We start from the raw sequence: 27,704 nt of genomic DNA, 5'->3' as shown, positions 1-27,704 counted from the left end.
TTTTTGTTATGAACTTTGATATGCCTACACATTTTATACTACACAGAAAGTAGTAATATAAAATGAAATGTTCAAAAATTAATTTGTCTCCAGGTATTTCTCTGCTAGAACATGATTCCTTAGTTCCCTTCTCCTGACACTAGTTATTGATACAGTCAGTTTACTCTACATGCATTCTAAACATGGATGTTATGTCAAAAAACTCTAAACCAAGTCAAGGCTAATGCCTACAAATAGGAAGAACGATGAGCAAATGATGTTCCCCTCATATTTTCATCCTAATTAGGAATTTATGCCTTCATAATACTGGCTTACTTATCCTAGTTCCCTATTGTAAAATGTTTGACCTAGGAAAATTAATGCTTGTGACAAGTGCACACATTTTACTTAAACCCAGTAATAATTATTTTAGTCAAGAAAAAGCACACTACCTAAAATAAATTTAATTATATTTAATTCATATAATTAGGGCCACACTTAAATCTCTATACTTTCTTATATAGCTCATATTTTTACTTAATTGGAATATATTATTGCCCTTGTCAATTACCAAAACTTTCCTTTGAGGTTTCATGTCTTAAAAATGCTAAAAACAAAATAGACTAGCTATACACTAAGATGAAAAGACTTAGAAATTCCATATGTATAAAGTGAAGGGGCCAGGTGCAGTGGCTCACATCTGTAATCCCAATTCTTTGGGAGTCCAAGGGGGTAGGATTACTTGAGGCCAGGAGTTTAAGGTTACAATGAGCTGTGATCCCACCGTTACATTCCAGCCCAGGTGACAGAGTGAGACCCTGTCTCTAAAAAAATTAAAATAATTAATAATTAATAATTTGAAAAAATAAGGTGAAGAGTAAGCTTAAGAAAACACTCCAATATCTGCAAATCCTCCAGCTGCTAAGAAAACCATGTTGGATTAATTCTCTATGTGCCAGTGCAACTATTAGTCACTTAATAAATGCTCCTTGATTGTGATGACATCGCAGTATCATGAATATATCCCACGAACGAATATTAAGCCTCATAAAATGTTTAGCCTATCTTTTTTATAACAATGTACAGAAGGGGCAAATAGAGAAGGAAAGGAGTCTTGAAATCAGATTATGAGTAGCTTCAGTTTCTCTCCAGACTGCCTGTTTTTTGGATCTCATTTTCTTTGGCTTATGATACGGTTTGAATATGCCCCCTCTGAATCTTATGATGAAATGTGACTCTCAATGTTGGGAGTGGGGCAGATTCCTCATGAACGACTTGGTGCCATCCTCATGGTAAAGAGTGAGTTCTCAGTCTGTGAATTCATGTGAGAGCTAGTTATTTAAAAGAGCCTGGCACCCCTCCCCTCTCTCATTTCCTTTCTCTCTATGTAATACAGTTTCTCCTTTGCCTTCTACCATGATTGTAAGCTCCCTGAGGCCCTCACCAGAAGCAGATACTGGCACCATGCTTCTTGTATAGCCTGCAGAACTGTGAGCCAAATAAACCTCTCTTCTTCATAAGTTTGCCCAGCCACAGGTATCCTTTCATAGCAACACAAACAGACGAACACAGTTTATATCTGTTAGATGTTAGAATGACATCTCTTTACAAATAATTGGTATGGGCCAGGTGTGGTGGCTCATACCTGTAATCCCAGCACTTTGGACCAGCACTTTGGGAGCAGGAGGATCACTGGAAGCCAGGAGCTTGAGACCAGCCTGGGAAACAAAGCAAGACCTCCATCTTTACAAAAAATGAAAAAATAGCCAGGAGTTATGGTGTGTGTGTGTGTAGTCCCAGCTACTCAGGAGGCTGAGGTGGGAGGATTGCTTGAGCCAAGGAGTTCAAAGCTGCAGTGAGTTTTGCTCACTCTATTGCACTCCAACCTGGGCAATAGAGTGACACCCTAATTCTAATTTTTTTCAGTTAAAAAAGGATTGAGATATTTAGTGAAACCACTCCTATCTATTTACTAATATAGGTTTTCCAAAATATTACCTTGAGCAAGGAACTCTCTCTATATACATATACATACATATATAAATATATAGTGATTTCCATTCAGAAATAGTACTCATTAGCTTGTATTACATCTGAAATCATGTCATTAGTTATTAATTGCTTTGATTAAAGTTTTTGTAGCATTATGAGACTCCTATTAAAATACAAATGTCCCTGAGAGAGATAACACTCCAAGCTCACTGTCAATGATTTACATCTTTTCAGGAATTATTGCAGGATTATTTATGAAATACCAAATCTCTTTCCATCTGTGATGGCAAATAAGTAAATTCAGCCACATGAGGAAGTCCAGCACATAACTACTTCTGTGTCATGATATCAGGGCAGTTAGAAGAGACTGCCTGCTACCCAAACTCCACCATCCCTTCTCAAATTTTTTATTTTAAATTTTAGCCAAAAAGGTCTTTGTATACTATTAAATACAGATATTCCTGAAAGAAGTCACACGTTAAGCCCAAAATGTTATTTTTTTCATCTCTGAACAAATGTATTTATCAGATTCTTCAAGATGCTAACCCAAACCCTTTACTGTTTAATTCTCTGAAATGTCTTCAATAATTTTATGAAGTCCTAAGACTTCAACCTTAATGTTTATTGAAATAATCACAAATTTTTGTAATTTGCTCTCATATTATGTCCACACCTAGACTGGAATATTCAGCTAACTAGTGGACATCCCTGTCTACACTTCATACTCAAAATACCCAGAACCAACACATGCTATTCTCTTTATACCTGCTTCTCATTTGTTACGGGTTTACTTAGCCACACAGTAGTAGTAACGTCACTCAAGTAGTAATGTCAGACTCATCTTTCCTTCTCCTCTTCCCCACAGTCAGTGATTACATCCTGAGGATTCCAACTCAGTGATACCTCGCACTTGAAGGGGCTCTCATTCAGAGGCGCCCTATCTCATGCAGACCTTCACTATTCCTCCCTAGACTGCCAAAAGAGCTTCTTACTCACAGTTCCCAGCGCCGCTCCCCACTGCACGTTACTCTTCCTAAAGCTTAGCTTCAATCATATCATTCTCCAGTTTGAAAACTTTAATGTTTCCCATTGCTTATTAAATTCAGATCAAACTCATCTTGCTTTTCAGTGTATATTATGATACACTGAATTATGTATATTCATATTCATAATACAATATTAATAGCATATTATGATACACTGTATTATGTAATATCATACACTGTATTATCATATACAATATTATGATACACTATATTATGATACACTTTTACTTTCATGTACCCACTAGTAAAACCGGAACACTCACTCCTCTCAAAGATTCCCTTTGCTTTCTGGCCTACGTGCCTTTCCTCAAATTGTTTCCTCCACATTTCACCCATTCCCCATTTCCAGCCATTGAGAGCTACCTATTTTCAAGGTCAACTTCAGGTTTTACTTTCTTCACTACGTCTTTCTGGCTTTCCCAGCTGGATGTGATCGTCTCATCATGGAATTCCCGTGGCCACTGCTGTGCCCCGACTTACTAAATAGTGCCATCATGCCTATGCTTGCCTTATGCTACTCACTGTATTGACAACCCATAAGTCTAGGAATAGTGTCTTATTAATCTCTACTTCACTTGCAGTGCCTAGATCTATTCTTGCATGTAAAATGCACATAATTATTGAAGTATTTTTGAATGAGTTTTGAAGGAGGATAAGAAACAAAGTGGAGGAACTCTGAAAGGGTAGCTATGCCAAGAAATGATATCCTAGGCTCCTGGAGAGCAATTTTACACAATTTGTCATCTTGTATAAGACTGTAGCTTAGCACAAGCATCTTGGCAATGAAGAAAATCTGTGTTGGGTGCAAGGCAGGCTGGTCCAGAGCACCAGCATCCACAAGGATAAAATCTAGTACTGGGACTCTCAGGCAGGGAGGGCAGCATGAAACCACTGCTTCCCGGGAATCTTGGTAGTATCTTCAGGTCCTGGAAAGCTGCGGGGCAGATGGCAGCTCTATGCCAGAGGATTCTGGGAGGCAAATGAGGTAATAAAACTAACTGCCTGTTTAACCATTCTACATACACTAGATTAGACTAGCACTATTTTAGCCTTGTTTGGGTTCTGTATATACGTGAAACTGTCAGTCAGTTGTTCAATCAATCATAATATATTTATTGAGTGCTTTCAGTATGTCAAGTACTTGCACTGTGCTAGGTGCTGAAGATATGGGGGCTAACAAAAAAGACAAAAATCCCTCCCCTTATGGACATTACTTTCTAGTGGAAGAAGAGAAGTGATAAATTGAACACATGCATAACAGATTAGAAGGTGATCTTTATTTTATCCTCTGGATGAAAATCAAGCAGGCTATAAAGGTGAAGTGTTAGAATTTCAAGCATAGTGGTCAGGGCTTATTAAGAAGATGATACTTGAGCTGGGATGTGGAAGAGGTAAACACGTATCTGTATAGCTATCTGAGGAAAGAGCACAAAAGGAAGAGGGAATAGCCAGTACAAATGTCCCGAGGAGAGCAAGGCTGGCTGTTAGAGGATCAGAAAGGAGGCCAGAGTGGCTGGAGTTGTTGGAGGCAGAGTGAGATCAGAGAAATAAAGAGAGACTTCTAGTCCTTGTAGGCTGTTACAAGAACATGGCTTTTACTTTGAAATGGGGAGCTCTAGGAAGAGCCTTGGCAAAAATTGACACCATTGCTATTGACCTGAGATTGAACTAGAAAGAGGGCCAAAGATGTAAGCAGGGAGACCAGTTAGGAGGCCATTGTCATATCCTAGGCAGAAGATCATGATGAAAGCGTGGACCAGAATGGTGGTGGTAGAGATAATGAGAAGTGATCAAAGTCAAGAAATTTTTTTTTTTTTTTTTGAGATGGAGTCTTGCTCTGTCACCCAGGCTGGAGTGCAGTAGCACCATCTTGGTTCACTGCAGCCTCCGCCTCCCAGGTTCAAGGGATTCTCCTGACTCAGCCTCCCAAGTAGCTGGGAAAACAGGTGCATGCCACCACGCCTGACTACTTTTCTTTTTGTACTTTTAGTAGAGAGGGGGTTTCACCGTGTTAGCCAGGATGGTCTCAATCTCCTGACCTCGTGATTCACTCCCCTCCGTCTCCCAAAGTGCTGGGATTACAGGCATGAGCCACCGCGCCTGGCCGAGTCAAGAAAAAATTTAAAGGTAGCCTCTCAAGGACTTTCTGATGTATTAGATAAAGGAGATGAAGGAAAAAAAAATCAATTATGACTCTAAGGATCTTTTTCAGAGCAAGTAGAAAAATACTGTTGTTTATTGATGCCTATCTATTAAAGATGGCATAGGTTGGGAAAGCAGAGATAATAGGGGTTGAGTTTTGGGTCTGTAAAGCTTGTGATACCCATTAGGCATCTACACGGAGTCTGGAAGTCAGGAGAGAGTCTGGGCTACAGATATGAATTTGGGAGTCATCAGAATATAGAGAGTTTTGAAGGCAAGAGACTAGATGAGATCCACAAGAGAGTGGCTGTAGAGAAGAGACAAGGTGCAAGGACTGAGCTTGAGGAAACCCAACATCCAGAGGTCCTAGATAAGAGGGGGAACCAGCAAAGGAGACTGAGAAGGAACAACCAGTGAGGCAGGAGGCAAACCAGGTGGATGTGTTGTCCCAGGAGCCAAGATAAAGGCGTTTGAAGGAGGAGGGAGTGGGCAACTGGGTCAAATGCTGCTTAAGGGTCAAGTTAGATGCAAAATGGCCTTTGGATTTAACAACGTGGAGGTCATTGGTGACATTGGCCAGAACAGTTTCAATGGAGTGATCAGATAAGAAAGCCTCAGTGGAAAAGGTTTGAGAATAGAAGAGGAATTGGGAGCAGATGCTTCTTTTTGCCATAAAAAAAATGGGTTTTTTGTTGTTGTTGTTGTTTGTTTTTTTGACGGATTCTTGCTCTGTTGCACCCAGGCTGGAGTGCAGTGGTGCGATCTTGGCTCACTGCAACCTCTGCCTCCTGGGTTCAAGCTATTCTCCTACCTCAGCCTCCTGAGTAGCTGTGATTACAGGCGCCTGCCACCATGCTCGGCTAATTTTTTGTATTTTTAGTAGAGGCGGGGTTTCACCGTGTTGGTCAGGCTGTTCTCAAACTCCTGACCTCGGGTGTTCCACCCACCTTGGCCTCCCAAAGTGCTGGGATTATAGGCGTGAGCCACCGCACCCAGCCAAAAATGGTCTATTTTTTTAAGCCAGTAATTTTAACTTTCAATTAATCCAAATGGGTATTGTGTCCACAGCAATCTGAGTAAGTCAAATTTTATTGTGAAATCTCCCTATCAGAGAAATGACAAAAAGGTTTTGTGAAATGGGTTTCAGCAATTTTAAGTCTGAAAGTCTCTTTGTTAAACAAAGGAAAACAACCATTGCCTTCAGTAAATTTGCAGCTCAAAGTATTGTAAGTTTTATAATCAAACTTCTATTTGGAACTTCACACACACACACACACCCCAAAATGATGACATCATAGTTCTCAATTAAATGTTGTACCTCATTATAAATAATATTTACTCATTCCAAATTTTTCATTATTGATTTATAGTTAGTTCTTTTCTCATGCCATAGCTACCACATACTCACCTTAAATTTGTAATGAAGTTTCTCATTCCATAGACATTTGTTTGCCTCTTGTACTTGTAGACACAGGTTCATGTTGTCAACAGTTGGGTATTGAATCTCAAAAAACATTAAGCTTAGGATTAAAGGTAGGGCAGGGAAAGCTGTCAGTAAAACATGCTAACCTAATGTATCTGATGAGGACATGGTCTAGTTCATACTCAGAACTGCAAGGATGCTGTAAAGTACAATGATTTGATACTTGTGATATCATTTTGTTGTAACATTAAAGCCAAGAGTCTTCTCCACCCAAGGGCAATGCTAGTTTCCCAGAAGGCTCATTTCTCAGAGCCAAAGCTCCGAAGATACCAGTGCACCCATGCTGATAACTTAGTCTCATGTTATTTCTCAATTTTATGCTTAATTTGCTCCTTTTGGTTTTATGTATTTTGACACAGCCAAGTGTACGTGGGGATTTCCCCATAGTCCTTTAAATGCTATAAAACTTTAATATAGGGAGATGAAAACCATAATAAGCCATGCCTCCAAACCCTCACATTTAGTTCTTTGAGTTTGATAATAACCAGTTTTAGATATTTGGAAATTTGGATTTCTACGTACTTGCACTGCTTTAAACGCCCTTGTGCCTTTCCTAACCCTCCTCTCCCACCCAGATGAAAATTATACTCTACTCTTAACCTGGACATGCAACTTCCATTCACTCCACAAAATGGCATCTTTACAGTTCTTAAATTATCATCATAATGGCCTACATCATGCATGAGCCAATGCAATTTAATATGGTTCAGAATAAAGCCAAGATGGATGCCCAATTCCCAATTTTAGGCATGCAACCCTGGAATGTCTTTTGGAAAAAATGAAATAATGCTCTTGGTAAGCTGTTGGGTTCATCTGTTTTAAGCATAATTGCCATCTCTCAGCTTCCTAATACCCTTAAAACCTCTGAGAGTCTTTAATGTACAAAGTTCAACAAAAACAGATTAGTTCTAATTATGTTTAATATTGGTTTGCTGCTTTATTGAATAATCTACATTTGCTTTAAAAAAAAAGGAAATTCACTTAACTGCATGTCAGTCACCCAAGTTTTAAGTGTACAAATGAAATGGAAAACATTTATTACACAAATTTAATTACAATTCTAAGAAATAAACATGCAAATTAGATAGAGTTCAATTTGCCGATGCTAATCCTCATCCTTGATCTTGTTCCTTCCTCCCTTGATTTTCAGTCTGTGCATCTTCTTGATTCCTAGGGAGCCAGGCAGCCAGAGGTTTGGTTTTTCACAGTCGGAGGATCACTGTTTTAAAGAAGTGTTATATTTAGCACATCTGGCATAGTGGCAGTAAACAAACATTATAGTCTTTGTAACACTTTTGTGCAGGTGCCTTCTCCCGATTTTATTAGGTCTATGCCTTCCAAGCCTCTGCCTTCATTACACCTGAAATGACCCATCTCGACTATGGAGGGGTCCCTAGACAGAAGTTATGAATTAATGATTTTAAAAAATAAACTCTGAGGCCACTATAGGAGAAAATTACTATTTGCAAAATATTCTGATTCCAAGGCTTAAATTACATTCTCTTGAGCAAGGACAATCTCTTGTATTACTTTTTATTTCCTGGAGGTTTTCCCTGGAGGCTCCCCACCCAGAAAGAGTTGCCAATTCAAGTTGCAGCAGGACCAAGGTTGCTGTTTTTTTTTTTTTTTAAATACTTACTTACGCAGCTCAGGAGGGAAACGGGCGGGGGCGGGCGGCGAGGGGGAATAACTGTTTGGTCCTGCAGAGACATCTGTTTCTCATCTCCGTTTGCTGTGGCAAAGGAGAAGAAAGTCTTTTGCAAAGGGTGGGAAAGGCACAGATTTTTTTTTTTTTAATCACACGCACACACAACAACAACAAAACTAAACCAAATTTAAAAAGACAAGATATCTCGGAAGGTTGCAGAGTGAATACATTATTCGGCTGGAGCCGAGCCCCCAGGGCTAGGGCGGGAGCCCGAGAGCGCGTGGGGTCTGGGCTGCGGGCTGGAGCTGGGCCCGCGTGTCCCCGGGCACCGGGAGGGGAGGGGAGGAGAAGGAGGAGGGAGGGCGGGAAGGAGGGAAGGAGGCAGGGGGCGGGCTGGGGTGGGGGTGCGGGAAAGGCGCCCCGTGTGCAGCCTGAGGAGCGGCGGCGGCGGCGGGAGCAGAGGGAGGGAGGGAGAGCGGGCGCGCTTGTCATGTTCCCTCTCTCACCCTGGGGGCATCCTGCAGAACCTCTCCTCGGAAATCCACGGGGAAATGGCAAACAGGATTGACGGGTTTCACACGCTCCTCGCTAGACAGAGCCGCTCATTACCATAACCGTCTGCAGCGACGGCGGCGCAGCGCCCCAGTCGCGGCGGCGGGACCTGCCGGGACCCTCGCCCGCTGCGCACCCGCAGTCACCGCCGAGCGGGCGGCCGGGCCGGGACCCGCGAGTGTGCACCGGCGGCCGGGCTGGCGCCGAGCCCAGAGCGGACCAGCAGCAGCTCAAGCGCTGCGGCCGCCGCCTCCCCGCTGACCCCGCGGTAAGAGCCGGGCTGGGCGCGGGCCGCGGGGGCGGGAGGGCCGGGCCGGGTGGAGGGCGAGGGCCCCCCGGGGCTCCTGCCCTCGCAGACGGGCACCCACGCGGCCTCCCGCGCGCCCTCTTGGCACCAGGGCTGTGCCGAGGTCACCGAGTGGACTCGCAGCGGCCGGAGCGGGGTTGGAGCGGCGTGGGGGCCAAGGCACAGCTGGGCGCGGAGGCGGCGCGGGCTTTTCCCTGGGCTAGCGTGCGCCGCGGCGCCTTCACCAGGGCGGGAACCGCCGCCTCCTCTTGGGCTGCTCGGGCTGCCACCCGCGCGCACCGAGACAACTCCAGGGGCGGGTGGGGTCAGAAGCTCTGGTGAGACCTCACGGTCCTCGGTGGCCGCTTAGTCCCTCATCGTAGGGGAAGGGGGTAAGTAGGAGGGGTGCCCCCAGGTCCGGATGCCGCGGCGCTTGGCAGGTGGGGAGAGAGGGATTGTGGATGTCAGGAGCGCGCGTTTGCAAGAAAAAGGGATTGATGCAGTAGCTGACACCTTCTGTCCCCCGCCACCTCCGCCCCCGCACCCTCCTCCCAGGCAGCAGAGCCGCGCTGCGGGCGGCGGCGGCTCCTCTGTCCTCAGCTCACCTCCCCGGCGGGCTGAGGCTGCTGCCCGCCTGGTCCACGCCTCCGCCTCTCTCTTCCCTTCCTCCCCTCCCGCCTCTTCGGCCCTAGCAACTTTCCGAGTGCCCAGCTGTGGTCGCAGAAGCAGGGAATAGGCGTCCTCGCCGCCAGGTCCCACGGGCGCAGGGCGCTCCCGCAACCGCGGGCTTCCAGCGGGTTTGGCCGGCAAGGGAGGGAGGGAGGGCCGGGCCGACATCTGCTGCGGGCTGGAGCGCGGGGGCCCGGGCCAGCCCCGCCAGAGCCCTGCCAGCCGCTGTGAGTCATTTCCTTGGAATCCTACCTTTGGTGTTTATTTCCCTTAGAAGGAAACTTGGTTTAAAAAAAAAAAAAAAAAAGGATAAGACATAAAGAATAATAATAGCTCTTATTCTTCAGAAGAGGCACACGGCTGCGGCACCGTAGAAAGACAACTTGCCTTTGTTCCCGGACACTTGGGGTGTTGTTTACTTTCTCCTGCGGCCAGCGGCCGACCGGGCGCTGCTGGCTACCCGGGGAGGGGCTGAGGGCTGCGGCACCGACACCCCGGGGGTGTGTCTGTGCGGGAGCCAGGATGTGGTTGGTGGCTGCCGCCCGCCTTCAAGAGGTCGGCCCTCCAAACCTCGGACCCCACCCCCGCAGCCGCCACACACACACCTTGGGCACCAGGGCTCGGGCATCGGAGCACCCTTTCGTGCTCTTTAGGCCCAGCACCTGCAGCCCCAACCACAGGACCCAGCTTCAAGCTCTTGGCCTCGCGGGGCTGCAGCTGAGAAATGTACTTCCCAGGGCAGACAGGTGTACTGCAGGAACGGCACAAAAGCGACATCTGTTTGTTTAGAAGGGTTGAAGGATTTTGTTCCGCCCATCCAGTCCCTTCCACTACCACCACCAGGAGCCGGACAAGTTATTGAGATCATTTTGGGACAATGTGGAGGTCAGGGGCTTGATGCCATTTAAGACTGGCAGCATCGATCGAGGGTGGAAATAAGCCCTTTACTTCCGTGCTTTCCAGTGCTGGAATCAGACTGCTAACTGCTATAATGATCTTAATCAAATGCTCTCCAGTTTTCAATGACAGATGGAAGAAGAGGTGAGCAAAGAATGACCTGGAGCCCCTTGTTAGATTCAAGGTGCCACTGAATTCATAGCTACCCTGTTTTGTGTGCCAGCCACTCCTATTAGCATCATAATTGCTTCGAGGAAAGAACAAGCCCAACTCATCTGGAAAAAAACAAATTGTATAGAAATGCCTGGTAACTTTACTACGAACATTTGCTGGAAAAGCTTGGCATTCTAGCCTTCAGCCTTCTGGGGATGCTGGACGTGTCATTCCACTACATCCACCTGGGTGTCAAAACAGACATTCATGAGCCTGAGGATGAAGGGTTAGGGCTTTTTTTTTTCTTATCTTTTAAACCCATGCATAGACAAAACACACTCTAACACCCTCCTGTTGCATCCATCATCTCTGATCTTAGAAAATAAATTTTGCCATAGTGTATATCCTTTTCTTTATTTAATATTAATAGAACATGAATTTGTGGACTTGAACTGTTGACATCAGTAGCAGAATTATAAATCTTATCAGACAGAGAATTATGACAGTTTAGATCTCTACATATAATACGAAGAAAGTTTCACATTAAGCATTTGTGCTTAACGCTGCCCTGTCCAATTTTTCGTGAACATTCAACTTGCCTTCTTAATTTGTTAACATCCAGTGTAAGTTTTAAATAGACTAGGAAGACTCAATTGCAAAATCTCCTCCCCGCTCCCAAATAATCCCAACTCATTCATGTTTTATTCAGATTTACATAAATCACTTGTAGAACTCAGCCTCTCTAGTTTAGGGTTTTGTGTGTAACAGTTCTCAATTTAAAAAAGAAAAACTTACTAAAATTAGATATTGTGAACAAAATAATAGCCAAGATAAATACTGTTATGCCATGTTTCAAGTTCACGTGCATAATAGGATCTCATATGCTGGAAATAATACTAACAAATAGAAACACTGAGATCCCTCACAACCAAAAAAGCTACTACCAAAAAGTTATTAAAATATAAACAAACTCTGACAAACATAAAACAGTACAGGGCCCATATAATGTCCTATTAAACAAAAGTAATTGCTGCCAGGGCCTGCAAATGTTTTTCTTTCTGAAGGGGCATGAGTTTGTCAACCTGCTTTTGTTTACATGAAATAAAAGTCTGCATAGGCAAAAGGCTTGCATCTTATTCCCATGATCTAACATAAAAGTGAGTGTAAACTTCAAACTAGAAAATATTGATTCTCTCAATAAGAAAAGGCTGCTAACTGTTGAAAAGCTGTAATTCATGTGCTCTTGGCAATAGTATTTCCTGATATGATTGTCTCTTAGAATAGGTTAAGAAACTGGACCATTTCATGAGAGTCTTCCAGGGAATAAATCATCGTGAAGTTTGATACCCTACTTGGATGAGGAGTTTGAGAAGTGATAGACAGAAGGGCTTAATTTGTTAAATCAATGTAGGCTAAATTTCTTTGTTGATGACTCAAAGAGAAAAATAAATGACTCAAAGAGAAAAATAAATCGTTTCTTTATAAAGATTTAATCGAACCTTTCTTTTGCCCACTTGTCTTAAGGTTTACTAATAAGTCCTTACTGATGTCTCTTTGGAGGGCATCTTAAAAGAGAACGGGGAGGTGTTGTAGCAGCCCAAACCAGCTGAGTCCTAATTCTCTCCACTGACCTGTACACCTTCCCTGTCTGTCAAAAGATCTTGCTTCATTTTTCAGTGTGGTTGGGACAGAATTTGAGACCTCAGAGAGAAGACTGGGTGAAAGGTAGAGTCATTGCTGCCAAGAGCTGCTCTTTTTGCCAGAAGGACATTGTCACTTTAATGATGATATTTTGCCTTACCCTGGTGTTTTTCCTCCTTTTCCTTGGAAGTGGACCCCTGTTATAGCATGTAGGTAATAATAGTCTCCCACGAGACAATGGTAGATTCACTCTTTCCCAGAAACATTACAAGCTGTGTAATTTAGAAAAGAAAGCAAGAACTGGGCCCTTAGTTTATATTTGAAAGACAATCAATCTTCAGAAAGCCTGACATCACTTGTGTGACAGTTCTTGAAACCACAGAGTGAGATAGTGGGGGCTTGGGTCTTCTAAAGGGATTGGCAGTTAAGGAGGCACTGAGGTTGCGCTACTGTCACCACTGGTCTATGGCTGCTAGGTCTTTTTACCTTCATATCAGACTCTCCTCTCCCTTGAACTTGCTCCTGACCCTACCTTGAGACTGCAAAGGGCCAAGTGAAGACACAGAGTCCCCATGAAAGCAGCCCCACTGCCTGAGCTATCGAGGGGCCCAGGAAGCCTCACAGAGCAGAGAGGCTCCCATCTCCCTGCAGGCCCAAGGGAGAAGGGCGTGAACTGGAGAGAAGGGCAGTGATGTGTTGCCTCTTGGAAAGTTCCTGCTCTGTGTCTGGGCTTTGCAGTGTAAAGAGTTGTTGGCTGCCTCTGGCCCCAGAGCCTGGCTCCTGTTTAATATTCTGCCTGCTCCGTTGATGTTGTGCTTGGCTCCTGTGGGACTGCAACTCACGGCTTGAAACTGGAGCCAATTTTCTGTCTTCATCTCGCAGTGTTTTGACTGGAGGCAGATCCAGTTCAGGCCGATCAGGGCTGGTGGAAACAACTACCAAGTGTCTCTCTGTCTGCTTTGCTTTGGGAGAAGAAAGTGGAGGGAGCCCCAGCATGTTGTAGAGGAACTGGCCTGCGGAAACAAGAGGAGGAGGGTGCAGGGGGCAGCGGAACAGACCGAACCTCAGAGCATCAGTTGGAATTACGGTGGATATTTCTGCTTCCCTTGCCCTTTTCTTTTGATTGATTAGTGGATTTCATCAAAGGGGACTCCCGGGGGATTGACTAGAAAATTGATTTTGCCTTATTAATAGGAAGCGCAAGGGTTTTGGCTTCTTAGCAGTACATTTTCTTTGGAAGGTCAGGAGGAAAATGTGTTTAGGAGGCAAAGCAGCTGTCTAGAAGAGGGCTGAGGGGAATCTGAGAACAATAAGAAATGGGGTTTTAAAGATCCGCCCATGAAATGCAGATTGCTGAACACAGAGGCTGAGCTAATAGCAGCTAGAGAGTTTGCTGAGGTTTTCTTTGAAAAAATAATAAAATGTTTCAGGGTGAAGGGGAGGGCCAAGAAGTAAAAGTTTCCCAAAGCAAAGAAATGAAGATGCCAAGGCCGTCCCTTGGCTTGCTCTTGATTAGGGCTGTTTTCTTCATTCTTGTTTTTTTTTTTTCTTTTCAGATCTAAGGCTGTCAGAGATGACTCTGGTTCTGTCCATGAATAGATTCTGCGAGCCCATTGTCTCGGAAGGAGCTGCTGAAATTGCTGGGTACCAAACACTATGGGAGGCTGACAGCTACGGAGGCCCAAGCCCCCCAGGGCCAGCACAGGCTCCTTTGCAGGGAGACCGGGGAGCTGGTCCCCCACTGGCAGGTATTGCCCTTGACCCGCGCCCACCCCCGCACCCCTCGCTGCCCTTTGCAGCCAGCCTGGTGGACAGGAGGTGGTGTCTGGGCTCCCCCTCTGAGCCAGGAGAGCTAAAGCTCCAGGGACTTCCTGGGCTGCCTGTGTGCCTCTCATAAGTGAGTCCAGAGCTCCAGAGAGAGGACCAGAGGTGATATTTAAATTGCATTAAACCTGTCTCTACCCATGCTGCTTTTTGAATACAAGTCATGTGTCTGTATTTTTAAGAGGGCCAAACCAGATATTGAAACTCTGAGTTTGGGTTTTGGTTTTCTACCCTGTGGAACTGTATGGTTCTCTCACAACTATGAAAGCTCTGGTGGACTCAACAATGACACCTTTATCCCCTGAGATATAAAGGAATCTGCACTTGGGGCCAGCAGCTATGAGCCTCTTTTCTTTATTAACCCATTTATGCCCAGTGTTCCATTATTGGAACGCTAAGCTTTTGGAAGTTATTTATATCCTACTGCTCATCACCAAGGTCTGACTTTTCAAACACAAAAAAATTTGCAACCTATGGCATTAAATGGGTAAAGCACACAATTGGTTTTAGGATTGTAGGAAAAAAATTTAAAGCCAAGAAAACAGAAGTATGTTCTTCCTGATTCTTTCTTCTTATAGTTTAAGTTCCTTTGGATTTTTGTGCAGTATTAGCTATTTTTAAAAGAAACTAAAATATAAAACAAGTACTCAATGAAGTCTGTTTTGCTAAAAAAGATTAAAAACTGTGGTCTTAATGGTTGGCATACTACATTTTGGAGAGTGAAAAGGACATTAGTTACCCAAAATTTTAATTCAAATTTTAAAATTTGCATTTTGTATTTTGAAAAAAAGGAATGTTATAATCCCAATGTGCAGATAACCATTTGTTCACTAACCTAAAGCCAATAATATTTTAAAGTTGTTTGGTTATCAGTGGTTACAGTTAAAGATGTATACATTTGAACAGTGGTACTATGTTGTCATGAATTTAATTAAACAATTTAAATAAATACTAATATATTATAGAGAAATTACACTCCTCCCCTTTATGAATGTTGCAGTTTCCTTTTGCATAGAATTAAGATTCTGCATATTTATTAAATGCTAAAATATGTGATTTTCCTCTATAATTGCCTAGAAATCTTTTCCTAGCCTGGGTCACAGGATTCCATATGATAGCAACTATTAAGACAAATGTTTATTTTTAATCACCACATGTACAGACAAATATGTAGCCAAGTTATCCTCTAGAAGGAAAGGAAACGAAAGTATTTTGTTTGGAGAACCTCTGGCAAACCGCATGTCATTTGTCGTATCTGATTTATTACCACAGGATCACATTACAGGGGAATTTCAAATCCTATAACAACATCCAAGATCACATACTTTAAGAGGAAGTATGTGGAAGAAGAGGATTTTCACCCACCACTCAGCAGCTGTAGCCATAAAGTATGTTTTTTTAATAGTCATTATTTTTATTAAGAGTTTAAGATACTTAGTAACAGTTGCTTGATCCACTTCCAGGAATTAAATTGTTTCACCCAAGCAATGAAAATGAGCCACTTCTCAGTGGAGCCTCATTAATCGTTGTCGCTTTTTTGGGTCCTGTGTTATTTTTCACAAGTACTTGAAGAAAAAGCTGGCAAGAGCTCTTCTACCCAGAAATGTCAAAATTATGTAATCCAAGGAATTTTTTTAATGTATGATTTAATATTTCTCAGACTGTGTTTTAGGTTATGGTTCTTCCGCACTTTTGTGTGTGGGGAAATGCACTTGTTCTTTCCTGTCGTGTTCTCCCCAGTCTGAGTTCTGGCTCCTGCAGCCAGTGCTACTTCCATGTGTGTCCACGTGGGGGTGGTTACACAGGGCTTTTCCTGACCTCTTATGGGTAGACTCATCATCCTTGAATGTGTGTATACAAGTAGAAATATGCACTTCACTGGACATTGGTTACATATAAGTTTGTTGAAACATAGACTTCATTTCCAAGAAAAGACCAAAGCTAACTTTTTTGTAGGTATAGTTAAAAAAATAACAAGATGGGGAAATTGCATAGAATTATGAATCTGGGCATCTAAGCTTTTGAAATATCAGTTCATTTTTCTTTAGAGTTACCTTCCTTCAATAACTATCTGCTGATTTAATCGAGGCAGGTATAACCACAGACCATAGTTGTCTGAAATGCAGAGAGGATTTTTCAACTCATCTTCCTCTCTGTCTCCTCTTGCCTTTCCTCTCTACCACCTCATCCTTTAGATGTTGCTTTTACCTTGCTCATGAAAAGACAGCAGAATGCATTGGTAGGTACTGGGCTTTTCCCTGCATGTGTAGTCCCTGCCTTTGGTCAGTATGGGCTGGTTTAGTTCACAGCTCCTCAGGTTATGCTGCCAGTTTGCTTTTTTGATGACCTGGAATAACTGGTCCCCAGGACACAAGCAGTTTATTTCCTTTTTAGTTTCTGTGTTGTGGTTGTAGCAGTTTCCCAGTTGCTACTGGATTTGCACCAACCATCACATAGTGACAGTGTCACACAGCTCAGGGGTGAGCCCTCTCATTTCCTCTCGGCATCTCGTCTCCCACTCAGCTCCACAAGGAAGCCTACTTTGGTCCTTCAACTGACAGATTCTGTCAGGGTCTGAGCCTCATTCATTAGTGTGTCCTCTTATCAAGCAAGGATAATTGCAAGTATGAAACCCAAAGGATTAAAAGAGGGACAGCATTAAAAGCCAAATCTCATGCTCTTTGTTGGCTAGACCAGGGTTTGAAGTATATTCATTATGACTTGCATTTTGGCATCATTTTAAAAACATGTATTGATGTACAATATATGAGTTATGTGTCTGTGTGTGTGTATTTGTATAGACAAGCATAAAAAAGTACAAGTATCACAGTACAGCTTGATGAATTTCATGAGGTCAACATACCCATGTAACTAACATCCAGGTCAAGAACCAAAACATAACCAGCAACCAGAATCTTCCTTCTGCCTGCTTCTAACACTACCCCTCGCCCTGCTCACCCCAACTCTGAAAGTACCTCCTCTCCTGACTTCTAATAGATTAGATTAGTTTTGTGTTTCAGCATCTTCCTTACTGGACCATAATAGATCAAACCACCTGAACTGTCCCTCCTGAGGTCTGCACTGTGGCTCGATTCCCTAGTGCTTGACCACACCAGTGAGTCAGGAAGTGGGTGGGTGCTCCAGCCAAGTGAGGAAAGGGAATATCAGCAGAATGGGGGACAGCCTCTCTAAATGAACCCTGGGGAACAAGACCACAACATGCCCAGACCCAGACAGTGCCAAGAAAGAAGTATGCTATGATGATGTTTTCATATAGTCCATTTTCTAAGCTTTTTCTCCTCCTTTTTTTGTTTTTTTTTCTTTTTTTTTTTGGTTTGTAGACCATCTCAATTTTTGAGGAACGAGCCCACATCCTTTATATGTCCTTAGAAAAGCTAAAGTTTATCGATGATCCTGAAGTGTACCTCCGAAGATCTGTCCTTATAAACAATTTGATGAAAAGGATCCATGGAGAAATTATCATGCAGAATAACTGGTGCTTCCCTGCCTGCTCTTTCAATGGCACCTCTGCCCAAGAGTGGTTTATGGCTCAAGACTGCCCTTACCGAAAACGACCACGGATGGCCAAAGAGGAATGTGAAAAGTTTCATGCCTGCTGCTTTTACCAAGAATGTGGTGGCCACTACCTAAATTTACCCCTCTCTGTCAATGCTAATGTTGGAAGTGCCTCCACTGCTGCCTCCTCTCCCTCCGCCTCTTCTTCCTCCTCATCCTCCTCTTCCTCTCCCCCTTTGCCTTTACCGAGTTGTTCCCACCAGGTGGATTTTGATGTAGGTAGTGCACCTATTTACAAGAGTGATGGCCAGATACCTGCCAATGAAATCTTTGTCACTAATGTCAGATCACTTGGTGTTCAGGAAAAGGCCAAATTAAATGATGAGAAAGCAAATAATGACACCAACAGAGATGGTGGCCCCCTCAGCCATGAACCTGTGGGAAATGACCTTGCCTTTGAGTGCAAAGGCCAATTTTATGATTATTTTGAGACTGGATATAATGAAAGAAACAATGTAAATGAATCTTGGAAAAAGTCCTTACAGAAAAAGGAGGCTTCACCACCAAGTAACAAACTGTGCTGCAGCAAAGGAAGTAAAATATGAGCCATCTTCTCACCGAACTTTGAAGCATGCACAGCATGATCAGTTAGCTCTCATAAATTTTATTTTGAATGGATTTTGTAGTTTTGTACAACAGATAAAATTATGCCACGAACATGCCGTGTCATTTTAATGCCTGGAGAGCAGATTGCATAAAACATCTGTATAGTAGGCATCAGCGAGCTTCTTATAAATGTGGTGATTTTTACCAAGGAAACGATTGACTTAATGCTTAAAAGTATATCATAGTTTTCTTACAGAAAAGATCAGTAGATTAGATTGGGGGACAATGTGCCCTTGCAATATTTCCATTGCCCCCCAAGGAGCCTGTCACTAGCTAAGAAATTTCTACGTTTGCCAATTAATTAGGGAGTTATTTGGTAAGCAAATCAATATAACCAGCAAAGATACCTGCTTCTTCTATATGATACAATATTTTTTTAAAATAAAAGACTGAAGACAGGGAGCTAAATGAAATGGCTTAATGGTGCTGTTAAGTATTTGTACCTAACAGTCTTGTGTGACAGATGAAAATAGGATGTAACATAATGAAACACACCTGTCTAGGGGTGGCAATCAACAGTCTTACACAGAGAGGGTATTCCCTGCAAGTTTCCGGCTTGCCTGTGATGGGTGATGAGGCTTTTAGAGAGGTGTTATACAGGGCGATTTTTGGTGCCTTACTTTATCTTAATTTTTGCCAATGTGAAAATTAAGGATAAATCAGAGTTGCAGCAGGGATTTAACAAACAGGACAAAAAAAAAAAAAACACAGGGTGGATCAATATGATTTGGAAACTGATAACTTTGAACTAATGTGTTCAGCTTTTGATTCAACATCTCTATTCTTCCTTTATTTTTGATGCCCAATTGCTTTTGGATTCGGCGTTTTTTCAATAGGGATGGAGGAAATGAGAGAGAGAGCTGTTAGAAAGCAGCACGGGCTGCTCGAGCTTTTCTATGGCAACTGTGTGTTGCTGGGGTTGGGGTTTTCTGGGTTTTGGGTTGTTTTGTTTTGTTTTCTTGTCCAGTGAAGTTCACGAACCAGTGGCATGCATTATACTTTTCTCTGTTTTGCATCATTTCACTTGTTTAGATTATAAAAGCATGTGGGTTTTTATATATGAACTTTGTTGTTGATTGAGAAGCACAATGTTAATAAATGATGTGGTGATCAATAAGGTTTATCTTAAAGAATGTAAAGACTTTAGTTTTTTGAAAGTTATTTTGGAGAAATGGGACTTAATCTATAATAGTTACTATGTATTTGGTCTACATTTTCCAAATAATGTCTTTAACTTGTACATTTGAAAAGTGTTCAGAGTGGCCCTCCTACCGTCCTTCCTTCCACTCCAGCCAACTCTTCCTGCTAAACTGTATTCCAGTTTCCAAGTTTACTAATTGACTTGGGCCTGTTTAAATAATACTTCACAGAAACCAAATGCCAAACGGAGGAAATAAGTAAGCCCTCCCAGTTTCTCCAAGATAAAGCTTTTTTTTTATTATTGCTATTAATATTAAATATAGGTCTCATTCATACAGTGTATGAGTAGGATCATTTGGACAATTGTCCACAAAGACCAATTTTTAAAACATTTTCTTGCGTTATAGTTAAATAGTCTAGTAATGTTTTGTCCTTTATTTTCAATATTTGATAAACATTTGATGTTCAAAACTTAGCTAATAGATGCTTGTATATGAATGTGTTGTAATAAAGTGAGGTTTTCTTGATATATATTTATTAAGATGATAAAAATTCATTAAGATTTTTTTAAATTTTAATGGCTATTGGCTATGTTTCTCTTTTCCATTATTCTCTCTCCTTTAAAAAACTCAAAACATCTAGAAACTGTAGTGGATAGTGGCCACACAGGAGTTTTCTAAATTAAAGAGTATTTTAAAATGCCAATCTGACAGGTGTTTTAGAATGATCCTAGTTTGTAAGTTTAAGTTTCTATTGATTAAGAAGCACAATGTTAATAGATGATGTGGTGATCAATAAGGTTATGTCTGAAAGAATGTAAAGATTTTCCTTTCTGGAGTGTCTCTGAAAAAAATTGTATAACATGAAGCCGTAAATACTGAATCTTAGCTGATTGCATTATGAAATGTCAAACTGTGAAGATGACCCATATGTAAACAGTTATAACAGCTACAGATTATTGCTAGTAGCATTCTATACAATTCTGTATTAATGTTCTTAGGAGCTAATATTTGATAAAGGGGAAAGCTAGTTAAAAACTAATTTGTCAAATGTAGCATTCTTATTATGAGTGTAATAGCTCATGGAGATTTAAATATGAACGAAAGGACTTATCCTTCTGCTTTTTAAAAGCCCCAGCATTACTAGATAGTGTTTTTCTTGATGGCCAAAGCTGTAAAATGACAAAGTTGGTGGTTTTCAGCAGCACTCACCTGAGCTGTGAGCGCCTGCACCTGTTCGGTAGAACCCACTAGAATCACTTCTCTGCAGGATAAGTGATGCCTTTGAATCTAGCATAAAAATCTGTTCTTTTTAGTCATCAAGTTTTTGTTTCCAGGATATTTCTAGCATTGCAAAAAAAAAATTCTTCACCAAATACTAATTCCTAAACACCCATCCAAACTACAAAAATTCTCTTGTTAGTAGGCGAGAGTGCTAGGACTTCCTGTGTTCACCTCCCATGCACCCAGCATTGTCTTTTATGCATGAGATATTCCATTAGATTTTCTTAGAGTGGCCAGGACACCCTTCATAGTAAGTTAAATCTCTTAACTGGATTCTATAGTTTTATCTCGAGCAACTTGGAAAAGCTAAGACATCCTCCACCCACACTGCTGTCTACGCGCCTGAAAGCCACACCTTCTCTCATTGCTGTGCTCTGCTTTAAGGAAAACCTGATATGACAGAATCAAGACTATTAAAAGATAAATGAGGGGAAATCTTCATTTAAGAAAGTTGCCTTGCTCCCCAAGAGTGCCTTTAATTGCTATTCCCCTAGGCATCTGGGTGCATATCACTAATGAAATCATTAACCTTTGTCTCTGGTCCTTCCTTTCTAAAAATGGCAGATCATAGAAGGTGGTCTGGCAAAGGGATTTTCAAAAGGCAAAAGTCTCATCATCTTTCCACTCAAAATCCTATTATTCTACACTTCACTTTGCAGGAGTCCTAGGGACAGGATTGCAGGGACAGGCGACATGGGAGGAAGACAGAAAAATTCAAAACCAGCAGATGCCACTACCTGGCAATGAATTGAAAATTAGGGGAAAGCATCTTTGGCATGACCTTTTATTAAGACAACAGAAATTTAGAACATTTTACATGCTACTTTGTTAAATGGTGAAGCAAGTGAATGAAAGTATTTATTTTTAGAGCTCATAGTTAACTCCATCAAGACATGAACTTGTATTACAGCTCCACTTGGTGACTTCCTTTCTGTGTATCAGGAGCAGAGCAGAGGACAACTTGTAGAAGACATTACCGTTAAGAGACATCAACTTCGCAACAAATATAAGACAAGGATTCCTATGTGATGCAGCTAGGTTTTTATATCCTTCTAACAAATGGTGAGCAGGAGACTTTTTTGGAAATAATTAGTTGTGAAATTCCATTTTTCTGACAGCCCCTTAAATTTGAAGTTATTTCATTTGTAGTTAAGGTTATCACATCCCTGCCAATTTTACTAGATCTTTTCAGAGACAAGCATTCAGCATGGCATTAGTAATGCTGGTTTAAGCTAGATGCAGAACTGTCCCATGAAGAGAAGAATGATATCAGTATTTAAATAATAAAAGAAGAGACAATGTATGATTTGTAGTGATTCATTTTAAGATTGCTGTATTTTGATTTTGTGCTTTAAAATAAATGCATTAAGGATCTTTTAAGTTACTACAAGATGCCTCTCTGTTGCTTTCTTAGCTATAGTGCCTAAGCAAGGTATATTCTCTTGACACGGCTAAAATGTCTCAATTCTATGTGATATAGCTACACGACCTGGGGTGAAAGAGTTACTAGTTTGGAGATTATTTCCCAGCCTTGGGTACCTGCCATATTTGAGCTGGGAGAACTCACTTAGGAAAAGCACTTGCAAAGATGTGAGTTATGAACACTTGAATCTCGCATCCTGCCATAAAGTGCATCAGCAAGTGAGTTTAATAAAACATGCTGTTTAAAATAGTCTGTAATTTCCTGTTTCTGCATTTCCCTTCAGTATCTGTGACAGGCTGAAGAACGATGACTAAACGAAGGGAATTTACACAAGCTGGTCTGGTGGTGTTTGCAAACCATCGCCATGAGCTTCATCTTCTTTGGTAAACAATCCGCTGGTGGGCTGTCTATGGTTGGTTTCTTTTCCTTGTTGTTGATCCAATTTGTTAACTTTGAAAATGCAAACTACTTATTCACAGCGTGGAAACACCTGCTTTTGACCACAATTAAACTGATAGAATGGATGGGGATGTATTCGTTGTTTCTCATGAAATTTCTTATATTTCTCAACCCCATTTCTATGACTCTTCTCTTGATTTAAAAACATAAAAATCTAATAAAATCTCGTGGGGAGGACCTACATATAAAAGAACTTGCAGAGATGTAAGTTATGATCTTGCTTTCTGCCAAGATCTCCAAGACAATAGGCAAATATCAGAACTTTGGGGGAAAGGGATCTAATGTACCCTAGTCTTGTGCTGTGCAGACCAGCCTGGCCTTCGGCAGGCATTACCTCTATCCAGATCTTTCCATGGAAGCAGCTGAGTCCAGGCATCAGGCATGTGATTCTCCATTGCCTCCTCTGGTCAGCACACACATGAACCCATCTTTGATACTTCTAGACACAGTGCTTTTTCTTCAGATACCCTCTAAAGTGACTGCAATGAACTAAGCTCAGATGTGGTAAGACCCTGGTATCCTCTCAATCAAGAGATGAGTAGATGTCTCTGAAATACACTTGGCACAGCACTCAGATATCTATACCATCTTCAAAACTCACAACATCCCTGTGTGCACAATAAGCAAAAGATAGAGAATGACAGGCTATGCAAGGGATTTGGGCAAAAGGTTGGGGAGTTGAGCTCTGGTCCAGCACACTGAAGGAAATCTGAGAAATACAGTGCTCCCTGTACACTGCAGAGTGAATCCACTCTCTTTAAGGAAAAGTCTAAAGACTGCAAGGGAAAGAAGGCAGAATTTTTTGTTTCTTTGTCAAACCTCTTTAGGAAAACAGAAAAAAACATTTCAGGGACTAAAGGATTGTTTTAAATGTTTTTGCAGGAAGAGAGAAATGGCTTGTCTGCCCTTTCTGGAGCTGGGAGGGGTTCTCCTTGTTCTCCATGTCCTTAGATGCTGTGCTTTTCAGTAAGCCCACCAAACTGTATTTGTGAACAGGTATGATCATTAGCCCAAGGAATCTCTCTCCTGTTCAGTTTAGGCACACAGGTTGTGGGTTTCTCACAAGACTGGAGTATAGAAGAGCGTTAAGAGTAGGGGGTTTGGAGTTAGACTGCCTGGATGAAAATCTCAGCTCTGCCAGGGTAGCTGTGCAAGCTTGGCCTTGGCCAAAAAGCCACTTCACCTCCTAGTGCCTCAGTTTACTCATCTGTAAAATGGAGCAGCACACATTATCCACCTCATCAGATTGTCAGGATTAAAGGTTTTAATATCAGGGAAGTGACTCAACGTTGCCTGGGTGTACGTTATGGGTTTGCAACGAACAAGCCTCCATGACTTCTCCATTACTGTCCTTCAATGCCCTGCAAGTGGAACCCAACCGTGCCAGATCCTCCTTTTGGTGGAAAGCATTCAGCCTCTTTGGTTCTGTACAGCAAGCTTGAAGTTAAACAGGGGGATGGTATGAAACCTGGGGTCCCAGGGCCCTTAGCTATGAAAGTCATCATTGGTGTCCTTGAGATATGTTTAGTATTTAAAATACCAAATCATAAAATCTTCTGAGAGTGGTTGCACAGGCTAACCCCACATCAGATTTCCTTACCTTTGGCTGGAATTAAATCAGCTCCAGGCTGTCACAAACTGAGAAGAAACTCTGACTGGGAAAACGAAGGCATTATCCTTAATAAATACAATTTGTTTGTCAGACAGAATCTTTCAGAACATTGGCTATGTGAAGGGAATAAGAGGTGTCCCTTACAAATGGAAAGATTAAAAACCACTAACCTCTGACTCATCTCCAGGATTTGCCAAAGTTCAAGTTTATTCAGTTGTTGTAGCGAATAATTTTCTTAAACCTAGTTTTTACTCAGAAAAAGTACAGTATTAAGTTAGGAAAAAAAGGAGGGGGGCAGGCGCGGCAGCTCATGCCTGCTGGTAATCCCAGCACTTTGGGAGGCCAAGGCGGATGGATCACTTGAGGTTAAGAGTTCAAGACCAGCCTGGTCAACATGGTGAAACCCCGTGTCTACTAAAAATACAAAAGTTAGCCGGGTGTGTGTGGTGGGGGGCGCCTTTAATCCCAGCTACTCGGGAGGCCAAAGTAGGAGAATTGCTTGAACCTCGGAGGCAGAGGTTGCAGTGAGCCTAGATTGATCCACTGCACTCCAGCCTGGATGAGGAAGTGAGACTCTGTCTCCAAAAAAAAAAAAAAAAAAAGGCAGGAGGGGGACAGGGGAGATAATTTAGACAAAACGCTATTCCTTGTGCTCCTGTACTTGATAATTTTGGAGGCCAAAGCAGAATTGTCTGGATAACCATAACCAAGGACACAGCCTATTATAAAATAACTGGGATACAGTTTCCATGTATAAGGTCAACTAGAGGTTGGTTATCCCTATTTCAAATTCTTATCCCTTCTGTTTTGCCATTAAACTCAGAAACCAACTGATAATTTCAAAATAGAATTCCATTTACAAAATTACATTCCGTCTCTTTATTTTTGAAGAGTATATATTTTTCCATAAGGTGAGGTTCATTTGTAGTAGGCTTGCTGATGGGTAGGTCCTAAAATGAGAACAAAACTGAACCATATGGCTTGAGAATGAGAAATGGGCAACAGAGTATAATGAGAGCAAATGCAGTGTTGTACCATGGGGGTCCCAGGACTTCTCTGCAAGAGGCTCCCCTCCTATCTGACTGGGCAAGGATCTCATGATTGGCAACATTAGTTGCCATTTGAGCCAGCTGAGAGAGGCAGTGGGAAGTCAGGACACCTCAGCCTGCCCTGGGAGGTCTAGGCTGGCCATCTCTAAACCTTTGTCCTCTCAGAGTTTGGAAAACCAGCAGCTGGAGTAGATATTTTTGTTTTCCAATCAGTAGGATTTTAACCAGTTAAGATGATCAATTAGAATTCTCAACCAGCCCAATCTTGACCTAGCTGGTTTTAGGCAAGATGACTTACTGCACAAGAGACATCTCTATCTGGAGATGGTATTGGTCCCTACACAGAAAGAACTCTTAAAGAAATTCTGGGGCCATTTATCCATCTGGGTGTTTTAAGTGACAAATAAATACAAACTAGGAAGAATCCTGGGATGGAATTTGTACGAATTAATTGATTTCTAACACTTATTCTTATTATAGATCCAACAAAGCTTAACTCAATCTTTTAAAAATGTCCTGTTAGGCCAGGCGCGATGGTACACATCTTAATCCCAGCACCTTGGGAGGCCGAGGCAGGAGGATCGCTTGAAACCGGGAGGTGGAGGTTGCAGTGAGCCTGCAGTCCCAGCCTCTCTGGAGGCTGAGGCATGAGAATCGCTTGAACCCCAGAGGCAGAGGTTGCAGTGAGCTGAGATTGTGCCGCTGCACTATAGCCTGGGTGACAGAGCAAAGAGCAAGAATCTGTCAAAAAAAAAAAAAAAAAAAAAAAAAAAAAAAAAAAAAAAAAAGAGGAAAGCAAAAAGAAAGAAAGAAGAAGAAAAAGAAAAAGAAATCCTAACTCTTCATTTATTTGCTTAGAGTCAATCTATTGTATTGATTTCTGGTCAAATGACTGCTGTTTCTTAACCACAAGATTATAACCAACTTAGTGGTGAGAACTAGATTAGGAGTTAGGAAACAGATTCTTGCCCAGGTCTGCCACTCACTAGCGATCTAACCATGAATAAGCCCCTTCACTTCTCTGGATCTTGATTTTCCATCTGTCAAATGATGAGGCTGGATTCAAAGGGCCTCTAAAAGATTGTTCCCTTCTGACCCTCTCTTCTGATTCTAACAATTCCTGATTCTAATAATCAGGGATCTTTCTGAAGATGTTCACTTGAGTCTTCTGCATGTCACCCTTTCCTTTCCTTCCCCAGAATGGCTTTTTTCCCTCCCAGTGAAACTGAGAAACTGCTTCTGGATCTTTCTTTAAGAATACATCTCTGAGTTTTCCTGTCCCAAATGATTGTTTTCTGCATATGGCGTCTAATCTATTGTCTTCTGTAATATACATTCCTCCAGATAGGCCATGCTTCCCCATTCTCACTGCAGTTCCTCTGCCCCTCCCCCTGGAGTGCTCCTGCCCCCGCCTCCTTTAGCCGATTAGCTCCACACACCCGGAGCCAGCCAGGCACAACGCGGCTCCCCCTGGCACAAGACTGTCCTCGCCTTCAAGAAACCAGCCTGCCTGCACCATGCAGGCAGGAGATCCGTGAACCCTCTTCTCTCTCATTCTTATGCGTAATAGAATAGCGGACTTTCCCCCTTCTTTTTATGAAGACAATTCTTGCAGCTGTGACTATAACAGTTTTTTTTTAAATACCAGCCAAGATTATGGTCCCATAACCCAATTAGTGTCATTTGGTTGTGGTCCAAGGGCTTCCCCTGCACGAGTTTTAATTTGGGGATCCCCGGAGGCTGCACTCCACATCTGTAGCCGGCCTGCTCTTCCTCTCCCCTTATTTGCTCGAGGTTTATGGGAGGATTAGCTGTGTGGTCTGGGAGGCGGCTGCTTCTCTTTCATCCTCACGGCTCTCGAGCCGCGGAGGAGCCTTTTACTTTTCATCAAGCCCTGGCACCTGGAGGGCGGGCAGCCCGGGCGACTGGAATGAATCAGAGGATGCCCTGCAGGCCCCGGGGGGCGCGGCCCTGCAAGCATGGGGGAGGGGAGGATGGGGGAAAGGCTGCTTATTGGTCTGCTCAGCACCCGGCCAGGCTGTGCTGTGCTGGGACGGCGAGGGGGTGGTGAGGAGGGCAGCCGCAGTGTGAGGTGGCCCCCCCCTGCCCCGCCCCCACTCCCTGGCTGGCGAGGGCTGGCAAGGGCTCCGGGCGCTCATTGTGCAGGCAGCTGGCACCAGCTGGGAAGGGGAATTAGCATAACAAAGAGCCGGAGCGAGCGCGCCGCGGCCCGGTGGGGGCTCT

The 27,704-nt window shown here is 42.7% G+C and overlaps 2 protein-coding genes across 4 annotated transcripts; one reads left to right on the top strand and one right to left on the bottom strand.

Moving 5' to 3' along the window:
• Positions 1-7,544: 7,544 nt before the first annotated feature.
• On the bottom strand, positions 7,545-10,031 carry LOC100459945 (putative uncharacterized protein SERTAD4-AS1). The gene is made up of 3 exons (XM_054521255.2): positions 9,734-10,031; positions 8,286-8,374; positions 7,545-7,861 (listed from the first exon to the last, which is right to left on the bottom strand). The coding sequence occupies exons 1-3, from the start codon at positions 9,963-9,965 to the stop codon at positions 7,859-7,861; spliced, it is 324 nt and encodes a 107-aa protein (XP_054377230.1). The 5' UTR covers positions 9,966-10,031; the 3' UTR covers positions 7,545-7,858.
• SERTAD4 (SERTA domain containing 4) lies at positions 8,686-22,864 on the top strand. 3 transcript variants are annotated; one of them, XM_024237176.3, is made up of 6 exons: positions 8,708-9,110; positions 13,371-13,575; positions 14,045-14,236; positions 15,585-15,700; positions 21,860-21,979; positions 22,624-22,864. In XM_024237176.3, exons 3-5 carry the CDS (start codon positions 14,062-14,064, stop codon positions 21,944-21,946), a joined length of 378 nt encoding a protein of 125 aa, XP_024092944.1. In that variant the 5' UTR covers positions 8,708-9,110; positions 13,371-13,575; positions 14,045-14,061; the 3' UTR covers positions 21,947-21,979; positions 22,624-22,864. The 3 variants fall into 3 exon arrangements, with proteins under 3 accessions (XP_002809548.1, XP_009236396.1, XP_024092944.1); XM_009238121.4 differs by lacking the exon at positions 22,624-22,864 and having other exon boundaries at positions 8,704-9,110; positions 17,654-22,307; XM_002809502.5 differs by lacking the exon at positions 13,371-13,575 and having other exon boundaries at positions 8,686-9,110; positions 17,654-22,864.
• The last annotated feature ends 4,840 nt before the right edge of the window (positions 22,865-27,704 follow it).

The sequence above is a fragment of the Pongo abelii genome, chromosome 1 (genome assembly GCF_028885655.2).
Source record: "Pongo abelii isolate AG06213 chromosome 1, NHGRI_mPonAbe1-v2.0_pri, whole genome shotgun sequence".
Lineage (NCBI taxonomy): Eukaryota > Metazoa > Chordata > Mammalia > Primates > Hominidae > Pongo > Pongo abelii.
This window is presented reverse-complemented; position numbering and strand designations above follow the sequence as displayed.